Source organism: Carcharodon carcharias, chromosome 2 (assembly GCF_017639515.1).
Source record: "Carcharodon carcharias isolate sCarCar2 chromosome 2, sCarCar2.pri, whole genome shotgun sequence".
NCBI lineage: Eukaryota > Metazoa > Chordata > Chondrichthyes > Lamniformes > Lamnidae > Carcharodon > Carcharodon carcharias.
Genome location: NC_054468.1, coordinates 93,073,793 through 93,088,701, shown reverse-complemented (window position 1 = coordinate 93,088,701; position 14,909 = coordinate 93,073,793). Strand labels below are relative to the sequence as shown.

The 14,909-nt window shown below is 39.6% G+C and overlaps 1 protein-coding gene across 4 annotated transcripts in view; it reads right to left on the bottom strand.

Annotated features, from left to right (window-relative positions):
* wdr33 (WD repeat domain 33) overlaps positions 1 to 14,909 on the bottom strand; it is a 119,803-nt gene that overhangs the window by 50,784 nt on the left and 54,110 nt on the right. For all 4 annotated transcript variants that reach the window (XR_005946082.1, XM_041213358.1, XM_041213370.1 and 1 more), the window contains exon 7: positions 14,720 to 14,817. Coding sequence is in view for 3 of the 4 variants with exons in the window: in XM_041213358.1 (XP_041069292.1) it covers positions 14,720 to 14,817 (98 nt within the window). In the remaining variant the exon portion in view is untranslated. The remainder of the gene's footprint in view (positions 1 to 14,719; positions 14,818 to 14,909) is intronic.

Below are 14,909 nucleotides of genomic sequence, written 5' to 3'. Positions count from 1 at the left end.
ATTTGAGAAGCTCCATGCCACTTTTAACTTTACAGCTGTGATAGCAGATTCTATCTGTGGGGTGTCTATAAATCCTCAGAGCAAGAAAACCCAGCAACTGAATTGCCCTCACCCTGCAAGATATTAATCAATGTCATCTGATCTTGCAAGTCCTAGACAGGAGGGAAACAGAAGCCAGGCTGGCAAATGCATCCACCAACCACCGGTCTTTACAGGACAGAGGCTATTTAGTTCTATAGCTCAATTACCCTGACAGCTCTAATAAAATTTAGGTTATCATATTTTGCAGCATGGCCATGAGATATGGGTGACATATATTCCAGGTAATTGTATTAACTGAAAATAATCCGAACCATCATTACTGCAGACTCCATGTTTGAAAGAAAGAGTCTTCCACTGAGGCCAGCTCATCTACAATGACATTCTGTACCCTTTAGGGTTAGACGATCTTAACAATAGCTTCTCCAAAATGACATGGCTGCTCTTTTAAAAATACCATGTTGGCGGGGCTTTCTGCACAAATCTCATCAATTTATCAATAAGCACTTGCTCATTAAATATCCAGCAGCTAAATAAACTGCTCAACACTTGAGACCATTAATGTGCCAAGACTTGTGTGTCTTAGGTCCATGCTCCTGAAGAACAACCATCCCATAAAAGAAGTCATCACCAGGACAAGATAAAAAAGGGGGGGGTCGACTATTCAATCACATTCTAAATATTAGTTATCTCACAACATGGTCCTGGTTGATCTATGTTCTAGCACAACAGAGACTTTCAATGAGATGGTTAACAGGTAGTTTGGTACCATGGAAATTTTACAGTGGAATTTGCTTCTCCTACCAAGTCAAGGAACATTTCAGATGGCTGGTCTAATGAAAGTGAGACAGCTGAACTTGAATTTTCACAAAACGTTCGACAAAGGTTTACATTAGAAGTTATAGATGATGATTAAGGTCATGGGAAGTGTCTAAAATGGTTCTCCCCATTTGGTTAATAGCCTAGTAATTTTGATGTGGAGCTGGAACAAATAAGCAATAAAATAATAGGCACAGAGGTCATTGGATTGTATTGATAAGAAAACAGAATAGGATAAAAATCCTGGCGCGCATACAGACCATGCACCTTCGTTCAATTTCCTACTCGCTGGTCCGTTCAGGTTAAATTTTGTGGTCTGGAGGTTTGGAAAGTCCACTCGTAGTGCTGTTACCACATAGGTGAATAAATCCCAAATCAGAACAAAATCTGTAGGTACTGGCAGCTTCAGATCAATGCAAACTAATGGGGACTTTGATTTAAATTTCACATGTGGCCTGCTGGGCCCCATGGCATTAGCACAAGGGGCCCAGGAAGATATAAAGCTTGGGTGTCCCAATCAATTTCATTCACCTAATGTATTGAGCTGAACAGCTGGGAAGTCCATCAGAACTGTAAAGATTTGATAAATAAAAAGGAGCGAAAATTAAGTGTTAATGTCCTGGCATTGGCCAGAGAAAGGCTGATAAGAAGAAAGTACATTCCCTTCACTCATGATTAAAACATCAGGTTTGACTACTTCATGTATCAGGCAAGTGAAGTTCTTTTTTTTAAAAATGGGTCATGGCTTTCAAACCAACATTAGCCATGGTTCAATTGGTAGCACTCTGGTTGAGTCAGAAGATTGTAGGTTCATGCCTTACTCCAGGGACTTGAGCATATAATGTAGGCCAGCACTTCAATGTGGTACTGAGTGAATGTGGCATGATCAGAACTACTGCATTTTGAATGAGTCATCAAACCAAGGCCCTGCCTGCCTTGTGAGGTGGATGTAAAAGATCCTATGGCACTATTTGAAGAAGAGCAGGGGAATTCCCCCAGTGTACTAAACAATATTAACCTGCCAATCAATACCTAAATACAAATCATAAAGCACAAGAGTCCCATCGTATCTGTGCTGGCTCTAAATTACTCCCACTCCCCATAGCCCCACAAAGTTTTCCATTGCAAATATATATTCAATTACCTTTTGAAAGATACACTGAAGCTGCTTTCACCACCCTTTCAGACATAACAACTCGCTGCATTAAAAAAAAATTCTCATCTCCTCTCTGGTACTTTTGCCAATTATCTTAAATCTATGCCCTCTGCTTCTAAACCCTCATGCTGGAGGAAGCATTTTCTCCTTATTCATTCTATTAAAACCCCACATAATTTGAAAAAACATTAATTAAATCTCACCTTAACCTTTTCTGCTCTAGGGATAAAAATCCCAACTTCTCTTGTCTCTCTACTTAAATTAAGTTCCTCTTCCCTGGTATCATTCTGCTAAAATTCTTTTGCTTGCACCCTGTCCAAGGCCTTGACATCATTCTTAATGTGTGGTGCGCAGAATTGGACACAATACTCTAGCTGAGGCCCTTCCAGTGTTTTGCACTCTGCCTCTATTTATAAAGCCAAGGATACCATATGCTTTTTAACAGCCTTATAAACTTGTCCTTATAACAGGTTACCAGTTATTTATCTCACTGCTCTTTGTAGGATCTTCTATGTACAAATTGGCTGCTGTTCCCCCTGCATGACAATAGTGACTACACTTCAGAAGTACTTCATTGGCTGGAAAGCACTTATAACATCCCGAGGTAGTGAAAGGTGCTATATAAATGTCATTGTTTTCTTAGTTTTTAACAGAATGAAAGGCTCTGCGTTTTATTGACCCTCAAGTGTAGTGAGTGTGGACAATTTTGATCTCCAGTTTCTAGGTGTAAATTACATACACACTGTGTAGATAATGTGCTGTCAGGGTGGGTGTAGAGAACAGTCACTGATGTACCAGAATGCTCTTCTGCAATTGAAGTTAAAATGAACCTTAGCTCGAATTTATCTCCAATATAACAAACCTGTACTTGCTTGAGCCATGCAAGGAAAATTTTTAATTCCCTTGATAATCTTTTACTTTGGTGAGCATGAAAACTTGTTTTAGAAGATTTTTTTATATTAAAATCACACAAAAAGGAAAATTACATAAATTAAAAGATCATTAGTATTGTCTACTGACCTCTAAGCTGTCTGGGACATAAATAAGATGGTGAAAGAAAATAGTCATTTAGTAGTACAGAACTTGAGTATTGCTGAAAAAAAAAAGAGACATGTCTAAGCTTTTAGTCCAGCACTCATCAGGACAATTTGCAAGAATACCAATATAAGGGGAAAACAACAATTTATACTGTATGTGACGAGAGTGCTCTCTTTTGTTGTTTTCCCCTTATATTGGTAATCTTGCGAAGTGCCCTTTTGAATACAAGACAAAAAGCTTAGACATGTCTCTTTTTTTCAGCAATGGTGAAAGAAGCTGTATAATTATAATGTTGTTAGCCTCTGTTGAGGTACAGCATGATTCCCAGAAATAAGTTCTATTTTCAAGATAATTCTTCAGGGAAGGCATATTTTATACAGTTAGTTTGCAACTTTGGTGTTCCATTATTTTAGTCACTGGTGAATATTGACTACTGTTAGCAGTGCACAAGTAACTGGGAATAAGTCTAACAGAATACTTGCAAGGATGTGTGAGGAGGAGGCAGAAAATCCAAATAAAAATGGCAAGTAAAAATCTGATTAGTGTTTGGGAAGAACTGCTCTATAAATAGTGAACTTAATCATTCACTTGGATTCCATCCAAAGGAAACAGGAAATATTTAAAAGCATGTTTACCAAATCATTAAAGTTGGTGGGCAGCGTCAGGGAGTGCATTTTCTGCAGAACATATCAGAATGTGAGAAGCCAGAGAGTATTTGCAGAATCCAAGATCTGGTGAGAGTGATAAGAAAAAGATTTGGTTCCCCCTCTACAATTCTACACTTGGTTTAGATCTGTATTTAGCCCCATCTTGGGTACCTTTCTTCTATAGCATTCCACATCCCATAGAAGAGTGTTATGCACAACAGCTTGTGTTCCACATGCAATATAGCTATGCAGCTGTGTTGTAATTATGAAGGCCCAAAGCTAGAACTGAAGTACATTAGGACAGATTACTTGTGCTGTGATTCAAACCAAGCCATTTGTCACATTGGATATCTAGAGGCTCCTCATAACCCTATCTCCAATCAGTCCAAAATTCAAGTTTGCTATCAAAACTCTACTTCTAAATATGCAAGATGTCATAGCATTGGGAGAGTTTGTTTTTCTTCCAGAAGGGTTCACACTTCATTTAAACTGTAGGCACAACCTTTGAAATTAAAGAGGAACAGTAAGAAATCTAATGCAATCACGACTTTCTGTTGTGACAGGGATGAGGGGGTAAGGATAATGATTTCCTTCGAAGTAAAATGTATTCAGCCTGCAAGGACACAATTTGACACGCTAAAACTGAGCAGTATTAAGTAGAATGCTGTCAGTGACACAATGAATGCTGGGGAGTGAAAATATTGACACCAAAGGAGACCTTGGGTGTTAAAATTGTGTAACTGCCAAAAGCAGCCAGGAAAATCCAGCAGCTCTGGGCTAAATCTACTATGTTGTACATGAACTGAAAAAAAGAGGATAGTCAATGCCAGGCGTTAAATATTGTTTAAAAGGACTGAGCAATCAGAGTCCGGAAACAATAAAAGGGGTGGCAAAAATAACATGGTGCCCAATATCCACCTTTTTCCATGCAGGAGGTGCGCAGCAATTTCCAGACTCGATGATTGCACTTTTGCTGTGTTGTGACTACTCACCCTGTCACTATTAGAACAGGAGGCAACATAGGAAAAATCTGAAAAATCAAAGCTAAAAATCATCTTAAAAAAAACACATTAGTGACCAAGTCATAAGACCTGAACTAATTGGAAACAGACTTGCCAACACCATGATTGTGGGATAGAGTGGCAAATAATCAGGTTCACTGCCAAGCAAACAACCTAGTCTGGAACAACATTATAGTTTCATTAAATGTAACTGGTTGGTACACTGCCAATATAATTGTTGCCTGATTTTATTTTATAGTCTGCTGGTAAGGTAAAGTGGAAGAAAGGCAATTTAAATGGTTTCATTCCAAAATGACCAAGTGTTTATGCAGTTTGTTTATTCTGTGCTGTACTGAATTGGTTTCCTGAACAGGATTGTGTCAAATTCAGCCCAGGCCATAGGCAGGCACTGGGCAGTCAGATATGAATTTGTTCTGGTTAATTCCCAGCTGATGGGGTTGTGCCAGGGAGGAACCAAAGAAGCAAACAAGACCCAGAGCCAAGAATCACAAGTGACAAAATCTTGGCAAAGATGATGGGTTGTTTAAAATCTAGTAGGCAGCAATGTAAAACTGTTGATTGGATACACAAAGCAACAGGGCCTCTACACCACATGGACCATTTTCATTTCAGTCGGAAATGTGATAAAAGGATATCAGTATAACATGCACAGGATATAAACGGCCTCTTGAATACTTAGTAAGGCTGTTAACATGAGGGTATGGCATTGTCTATTCAAAATAACAGGGCAATTGAACAAACAGTTCAAGAATTAAAGTTATACTGCCCCCCAGTGCCAATTTTCACTCATTACTCACACACTAAGATCTTTTAGAGTCATAAGAATTTTTTAATGTTAATTTTCTCCCCTCCTGAAGAACCCAAATCCTTGATGAGACAGGATTCCACGAATCCTGTGGTACCTTGGTTCAGGGGGCTGAGTGGCCTACTCTGGCTCCTAATTCATATGTTGCCCTTACATGGTAGTCAGGTAGGTGCAAGGAGGCTAACCAGTCAAGGAGGGAATCACAATGGATTCTAATTCAGTCCTGAAACACTATCCACATAATCAAGCACAACTCTAGCAAGTGATTTGCATAGTGTTTAAGAATAATCTTGCTTTGCTCTTTCCTAACCAAGGAATACAGGCCTATAGTAAAGACCATATCACTCAAGGATGAGGTGAGCTAACTCAACATGGATTGGGATTTAAATCTAGGAGCATTGAGATTTTGAACAATCCCAATAGTATTTGTTGTCCCCAAACATTATTTGATGTCAATGCTTCAAATTTTTAACTTGGAAGACTAATAAAATAGTCCAGTCCACATCAGTTACAGCAGAATCCCCAATGTCCCCTCAGTAAGATAAAAGCATTCCCAAAAGCAGCACCTCACTGAATCACAGCAGCAACCTTGCTCCCAACCTGTTGGTCACAGTACTGTCACACAAAACTGAATGGTCACAGTACTGTCACACAAAACTGAAGTTTACATGGCAACCACTGCACCCAGCTATGCTGAACATACTACAAGGGACACGGTTTAAACTGTGCACAGTGAAGTTAGAACTCAGCAATGAAATAAGCAGCAATGATGCCACAGTGTCTTCAGTAAGGTGCATACAACACTGTAAAGAAAAAACTGATAATCTGGTAGATACTACATGCAGGAAAAAGCCTCCTATGATGATTAAATGGGTAAATGCATCAACAGCATGAAACCAAGCCATACAGACTGCAAAGGTTCCAGGTTGCTAATCAGTACTCAGAAGGAATGTACTTCTTCTGTCATGGAACAAAATCTGCCCCTGTTCATTATCCAGCATTCATCCCATCCTGAGAAGTGCATCAGCGTTCAAATCAGACAAGGGCATGAAATCAGTGGCTGTGATTCACCCAGTCAAATGCCCTGCCATTTCGTACTGCCTCAGCTAACATGTGACTAATGGTCACTTATACTGGAAGAACAAATGCTCATGGTACTAATATCCTAATACAAATCAAATCTTCAGAATACCAGGGGAAAAAGGAGAAAATTTAAGATACATATAAGTGTCATTCACTACCATGCTAAGATAGTATTACAGCATATAAAAGAAACATTCAGGGCACTATAGAAGGACAGCCAACATCTCAAGTGAAGCTGAACACATAACCCATAAATAGGTTGATGAACATAATTAATTATATCACACTGCTTGACCAGTGCTTTCTAATTTTTCCAACGTTAGTTGGAAATCTTAAGTATTTCTGAACTACTTCAACTGCAAAATCCGCCAAAGATCTTTTGTGGTTTTACTATCAAGGCTGTTCTGACAAACTTAACAGTTAATTCCCCATTCCCCAGATGCTGCCTGACCTGCTGAGGATTTCCAGAAGTTTTTGTTTTTATATCAGATTTCCAGCATTCACAGTGTTTTACTGTTGTTTAATCATTTCTTTCTGGTACGCCTCTCGTGTCGGACATACATTCAGAACCTATTGTGTCATGTACTTACTCAACATTTAGAAATAGGGTAACTGATAGACTCATCAGTTGACCATGTACCACTGAAACATACAAGTTCTTGAGGGGTCTTGATAGTGTGGATGTGGAGAGGATGTTTCCTCTTGTGGGAGAAACTAGAAATAGGGGTCACTGTTTAAAAATAAGGGGTTGTCCATTTAAGACAGATGAAGAGAAATTTCTCTCAGAGAGGCGAGAGTCTTAGGAATGCTCTTCCTCGAAAGGGAATGGAAGCAGAGCCTTTGAATATTTTTAAAGCAGAGCTAGACAGAATCATAAGCAAGGAAGTGAAAGATTATCAGGGGTAAGTGGGAATATGGATTGAGGTTACAATCAGGTCGGCCATGATCTTATTGAATGGTGGAGCAGGTTTGATAGGCCGAGTGGCGTACTCCTGCTCCTAATTCATAAGTTCATGTGTATCATATCCAATTGGTGCATGCATACTTTCACCAGCAACATGGGCATAAATATAACAATGAATTGTAGATACTGAAAAGTGAACAAATGTACTAGAAAGATTAGGCTAGGTTTATCACAAGGATGGATATAATATAGCGTTTAGTATCATCAGTTATCTGTATTTGATCTTTTTACTAGCCCAGCAACTGTCATGGTACTGATTACTGAGGGACAGGGCTTATATTTTCTGGCAAATTTCAATTCTACCCTTTTGCAGAGTGTCAGTGAGGTTCCAGCACAATGGTGTGTACATGCTGTGTCTTGAGGAAATCTTGGGGCGAACCAGTGGCATAAATGGTTAACATTCAAATCCGTACTCATGCCAAGGTGCATTCATGCACGTCATAAAATATACATAATTTCAAATACTTGACTTCCAATGGATTGGTAGCTAGTCTTAGACTGTATTTCATTTATGTGTCCTGTATCTACTATATTTACATTGCTAAACAAAAGCATTAATACAAGATTCTAGACTGTTGAGAGTTTAAGAGCCAGCACCTAATTAATGGATTTGAAAGTGAGGTCTCAATAATATTAGTCGCATTACATCACGCTAAAGTCCCATTTGACATTGAGGATTGCTTTAACATGGTTTTCTCTCCAATAACCACTTGTTGCCCTTTGACTAATATCTTTGCATTTTTCAAAAGCCTTCTCTTCACTTGTACTCGTCTATATGTTTCTGCATAAAGTGACATGGACTGATAAAAACAGTTGCAAAGCATGCCTTTCATCTTCCTTCTCTCAACACATAGCCAAGTACTTGAGAGCTTTTGGGCCCTTGGCTACACTGTGGCACAATAAAAAGGTGTCATAAAAAGCAACACTAACCAAAATCATCACAGTTAGTGAACCAGGAATGAAAGAGGTCAACATTCATATATCACTACTGCAAAAATTCTTTCACAATGGGTCCCAGTTCACTGTGCAAGAATGCATCGCCCAACATGAAGTGGCTAGAAAGTTGGAAATCATTCATTCAGTTGTTGGTGTGCGTGCGTGAGAGAGAGGGGAAGGGGGATATCAAGTAGTTATGGCTTGATCTAATTTGCATAATTTATTCAGCCCAAACTATTTTCCTGACCAAGGGCTCAGTCCAAATTTCCAAGTCACTGTCAACATTACAATAGAAACAAATGCATTTTCAAATCTGTGCTTCCTTGTTTGAAACCGTCACCTTAGCATATTGGACTCAGGCCCAATAATGCAAATCCATCCTATCAAATAGCAGTTGCTGTGACTCTATCTATAAATATTGTACTCTAAACAGAACACCTGATGGCAAGCAGCTGAATGTGAAATTTATCCCGCTCATTTCAGCAATCCTTATTCTTAGGGGTTAGAGGCCTTTGTAAAGCAAAAATTGCTCCCTCATTTCAGTTTTTCACATGGTTGTATTTATTTAGAAACTGTGAGGGAAGCTAGATTGGGGTCAAGGCAAGCAATACCTAAAATTGGTTTTGTACCCATACTGTCTAATTGGTAACATGATGTGTGCAATCATTTATCTTTCATATCAAACATGAGTCAGTGATAATGGCCCAGATTTTGCACTCACCACTGACTCCAAAGAAAGTTGTCCACAACGATCTAGTGATCTCTGTGGCATGGATTTCCCCTTTCCCAACAACTGTTTAAACCTGTTGTCCAGGTAAAGGGGCTCTGGGCATGTAGGAGCAGTGATGTCAGCAAGCAGGTAAGCAGTCAATCAAACTGAAGTATGTAAACACAGCAAACCAAGTTAAAAGTACTTAAAATCTTTCACTTTTAATAATGTTCAAAGAGCATGGGTTAAGATACAAGTTAAGAGCAAATTTTTAAAAATGTAGAATTTTTTTAAATTATGGAGAAATTTGATATTCCGCAATTATAAAATTAGCTTGTCAGGGCCAGTGTGGTTGTTTAGCAGTAATTATGACGTTAGTGTGCCATTAAAAACCAATTACACCGCATTCAACAAGGTGCAACATTTTTAAGGGTTTTTACAGTGAGACTAATAGCATGAGTGAAAGTTTTCAATTTAATTGATTTTCCATTGATTGCAGTCCAGGGTACCTCAATAGCGCATCTTCTGGAGGGGTATAGAATCGATGACAGCAACTTTGGGATTTCTGTGTTATTCTGCACCTCCGCGTCTCCAGAAGTTGCCATCATTCTCAGTGGCGTAATGACTGCAGTCACTGACAGTTTCGCCATCATCACTACGGCTGGGTACTACAGTCACAGACTGAGCATTAATGGGCTCACTACACATTTAAGTGGGTTCCATTTAATAATCACAGACTGAAATATTCCTGGAACAAGGTTTACCATTTAAGAAATAGTGAAAAAAGATGAAAGTTTTCTCAAAAAGCTCCTAGGTGAACTAATACATTTCAGCACTACTCTTTTAATTTTGAGACCTGGATTTGAATTCTGCACAGGTGGTTTTGCTTCCTGGTGAACTATTACCAACTTACTTCCAAAAGTTGGAGACCACAGTATATGTTTGCATTCAGGATCCTGATTCAAAATGCAGCAATCATGGTGAATGCCGATAATGTTTATATGCATGATCGTAATAGCACAATGTAAGTTGCTGCAACTGACTCAGGAATGCGATATTATCATGGAACACAAAGAGGAATAATTTAATTTCCTGGACTACAACCTTATAAGTGAGGTACAAGTGAATATGGACAGATCTTTGGATGAGATTAGGTCACATCTTAAGCACCGAAAAACTACACAAATGCATGCTTGGGACAGGAGTTATCAGATTTGAAGGTGTTTGGATCAACTAACCTCATATGAGGCTAGAGTAGAGGTTTTATTTGGAGTAACAAGCTTTGAATCAGTTAGATACAACTGGCCAACTGTCCCACACAGTACAAACAAATGGTCAGAACAGAATTCAGGCTAAATATTCAACAAAAACAGGAGCTACTGCTCTAAACAGCTTGCTGTGGCTGTTGTCAGCCCACTGAATTATCAGTGACTTGTGAAATGAAGCACAAAACCTTCTTTATTCTGTATGCTCATGAAACTGGCTGACAGAAATTACTTCAAATCTATTTTTCATTCCCAATATATATTTTTTAATTAAAGATTATAGCAGTTTTATGCCCAGTGCCAAGAGTTAGTTCTGTGTAAAACTGCTCCAGCACCAGTATCGAGGACACAGACAGCACATCAAGCCAGAGAACAAAGCACAACTGTGACTCTGACATAAGAATGTGCTTTAACACCAATCTCAAGACACTGACAATTAAGAGAGAAGCACCTTTATGTTGTGGGACCTTGTCCACTGGGACTTGGCTTAAAACAACTTAGCTGCTTATGTTCTATACAGCATCAGCTTGGGATGGATATGGGTTTAAATTCACCACCAACCAAATAATTCCATAAGACTTAACCCTGTCACTGCGCTGAAAAACTTAGCCCTCAAAACACAAAACTTTTCATTTCCAAAACCTCTGAAGGTTCACTTTCAGAAGTTTAAAAAGTAAAATGTGTACAACAGAATTTCCCAAACTGTGGTATGCGTATCCCTCGGGGTATACAAGACATCCTGGGGGTGTGGTTGGGGGAAGCGGGAGGATGGGGGGAATACATGGGTAATATTGTTTAATTTTTTTTATTCATTCACAGGTTGTGGGTGTCACTGGCTAGGCCAGCATTTATTGCCCATCCCTAATTGTCCTCGAGGTGGTGGTGGTGGTGAACTGCCTTCTTGAACCGCTGCAGTTCCTGTGGTGTAGGTGTACCCACAGTGCTGTTGGATTTTATTTAATCATTTTATTTATCGCATTTTTATAATAGGCCACTCAGACGAAGCTTTAAAACTCTGGAAATTTGTTACATAATCAAGTTACTTCAAGATGGATCAATGAAAACAAAGGCATTCAGAAATAATAACATGGAAAGCCCTCCAATCATTACATTACAGTGTGCTATCAGATGCCCAGCAACTCTCCAGTCTAACTGAGCCTAGAACTAAGTTAGGTTTTCTTTCAGACTATAACTATATCTGTTGGGGTGTATGGTGAAAATGGAGTTAGCTGAAGACAAGTAGTGTGAAGAAGAAAACACCAAAAAAAACTTATGAATCAAACTATCACCTCGTTTGTCTAGTGGCATGATTCTCACTTGGGGAATTCACAAAAATCATCTATAACTCCAAACATTATGTACTTCTGTTCAAACAAATAACCTCAACAGTCACATTAATGACGAGTAGTACAATTATTTTCTTAAAATTCATTAGTGGGATGTGGGTGTCGCTGGCTGGGCCAGCATTTATTGCCTATGCCTAATTGCCCTTAAGAATGTGGTGGTGATCTGCCTTCTTGAACCGCTGCAATCCTTATGGTGTAGGTACACCCACAGTGCTATTAGGAAGGAAGTTCCAGGATTTTGACCCAGCAACAGTGAAGGAACAGCGATATATTTCCAAGTCAGGATGTGAGTGACTTGGAGGGGAACTTCCATGTGGTGGTGCTCCCATCTATCTGTCGCCCTTGTCCTCGTGGGTTTAGAAGGTGTTGTCTAAGGAGCCTTGGCGAGTCCCTGCAGCACATCTTGTAGATGGTACACACTGTTGCCACTGTGCATTGGCAGTGGAGGGAGTGAATGTTTGTGGATGGGTGCCAATCAAGCAGGCTGTTTTGTCCTCAATGGTGTCAAGCTTCTTGGGTGTTGTTGGAGCTGCACTCATTCAGACAAGTGGACAGTATTCCATCACACTCCTGACTTGTGCCTTGTAGAAGCTAGACTCGCTTTGGGGAGTCAAATGGTGAGTTACTTGTTGGAGGATTCCTGCCTCTCACCTGCCCTTGTAGCCACAGCATTTATATGGCTAGTCCAGTTCAGTTTCTGGTCAATGGTAACCATTGTTTAAGTTGTGTGTGTGCGTATTATAATTTGTACAATATTTGGGCATTAAAGGGGTGAAAATATTAACCCTGTTTGCTGGCAGTTCAAGAAGTGGGTACATAACAAGTACATGTTTCAGTGTAGAGGATAGAAGATTGAATATTTCTGAACAGAACCTTACCCCTCAATGACCCACTAATCAAAGAAATGCACTGTTTGGTGTGATATAACGCCACAAGGAAGACCGATATTTAATCTCCAATCTGTACTAAGTTAACTGTTGACAATGAAGGGTAACATTGAGGACAACGCTTGACAATATTCCTGGGATTGTTCTTGAATAGGGTCAGGACAGAAGCAATTTTCATGTCACCTTCACTCATTTCACAACACTCTTGTTTCTAGATTAGATGGTTGTGGATTTCAGCTTTGCAGGGTTTGAGATCGTGATTTAGTTTCAAGAATGCTGCATTATTGGAGACGCTGTCCTTTAACTAAGATGCTATAAGATGCTAGATTAATGCAAGAATCATTTCAATCAGGGCTGCGGTTCTAGATCCCTATCCAGTCACCACCCACCACACATAAATAGCCATGGAACCAAGGCAACTGGAGAACTTCAACATAACACCCTCTTCAGGAGAAAGATGTCTTCTGAAGAAGCAAAATCTACTGCAGTCTTTTAATCATTCCTTAAAATCTGCCACGCACCAATTATTTGACAATGGATTCCTCAGTTTACAAAGGTTAAGTAGTGAGCGTAAAAGCAGACATTCTACTATGTTAAATTTGAATACATTCCCACATTGTATAGTTCACTTTGTGACTATGAAAAATAAAAACAGGGACATTCTTCAAGGCAATAACACCTTCACTTAGAACAGAAGAAAATTTATAAAATGACATTTGAAACATTTACCTCTTTCTCTAAACACTCCTCACCAAGCAGTGAAACCTCTTGGCATAAAAGTGGAAAAGACTAACAATGAAATAACATTAAAGGAGGCCAGCCTTGTGCCATAGACCCACACCCAATCGGTACTGGACATACCCAACCGATATGAGTGCCCCTCCATCAGTCCAGGCTGGACCTGGACACAACTAGTTAAGTGTCAGTTGTGATTCAGTGTTAGCTCTCTCAACTGAGTCAGAGGTTTGTGGTTTCAAGTCAAACTGTTGACACGAGCACTAAGTCTAGACTGGAACTCCAGTGCAGTACTGAGGGAGGGCTACACTGTCGAAGGTGTCTTCTTTCAGGTAAGTTGCTGAACCGAGGTTCCCATCATCCCTGGCAGGTAGATCCCATGGTATTTAGATCTTGTGGAAGAGCAAGACAGTGCTCCCCAATATCCTGGCCAACAGTTATCTCTCAGCCAACAACTAAAACAGATGATCAAACTGCAATTCGCGGGAACTTGCTGCGCACAAATTGGCTGTTTGGTTTCCTACATTTCAACACTGACCACACTTCAAAAAGTGCTTTAAAATGCTGTGCGACATTCTGAAAGAAGCTATAGTAATGCAAGTCTTTCTTTCAAATCCCAGGGATTGCTGAACCCAATTTGATAGAGAAATAAAACATACTGACAGTTATTAGCACCATGTTTAAACCATAACGGTCAGATTGCAGAATAGGTTTTATGCAACATGGGTCTGTCTTATGAAAAACTGTGTGTTAACTGCTCGGGATTGGTTGTAAAAGTGATGTGTGCGTATATGTACTACAAGGCTTTTGTGTCATAATGTATATTATATATGCCCTCAAGCAGCAAGACTTAATTTCTCTGTTAGAATTTTTGGGAGCAAACCTATGTGCATTTTGAAATAGTGATCCCCAAAATGACAAAACCACCTTAATCACAGTTTACCTTCCAAAACACACATCACAAAGGGAGACATCCTCCCCAAAATATGTTATAATGAGAGGACACATGATACAAGAGACAGAAGGAAGTATCTGGAACGGAAGAGGCACCAGAGTTAAGAATGAGAAATGTGTGTGAGATGTATTAATAGTACATATGTTTTTGCTACTCTTTGCATGAGAAGGGAATGGGGCTTTAAGCAGACATTTAGCTAATTATCACAGCCTATTTAAGCACTACTGTGCTGGATTTTTGACAATGCCGGATGTACATACTCATTTAAATTGCTAGGCCCAGTACACAGTAGAGTTAGTTTTGCTGTACATACCTCGAAGAATGCGCTCCTCGTGGCATCGAAGAAAGTCCCAGATTCGAACTGTGCCGTCGTCAGAACATGTGGCAAATTTATTATCCGTAGGTGAGAAACTGTTACATGAAGACACACAGTAGGGGAAAGAGGTCAGCATTTAACAGGAGCCGAATTGAGCCCAATCTGGAGCATCCTCACATAAGCGTTC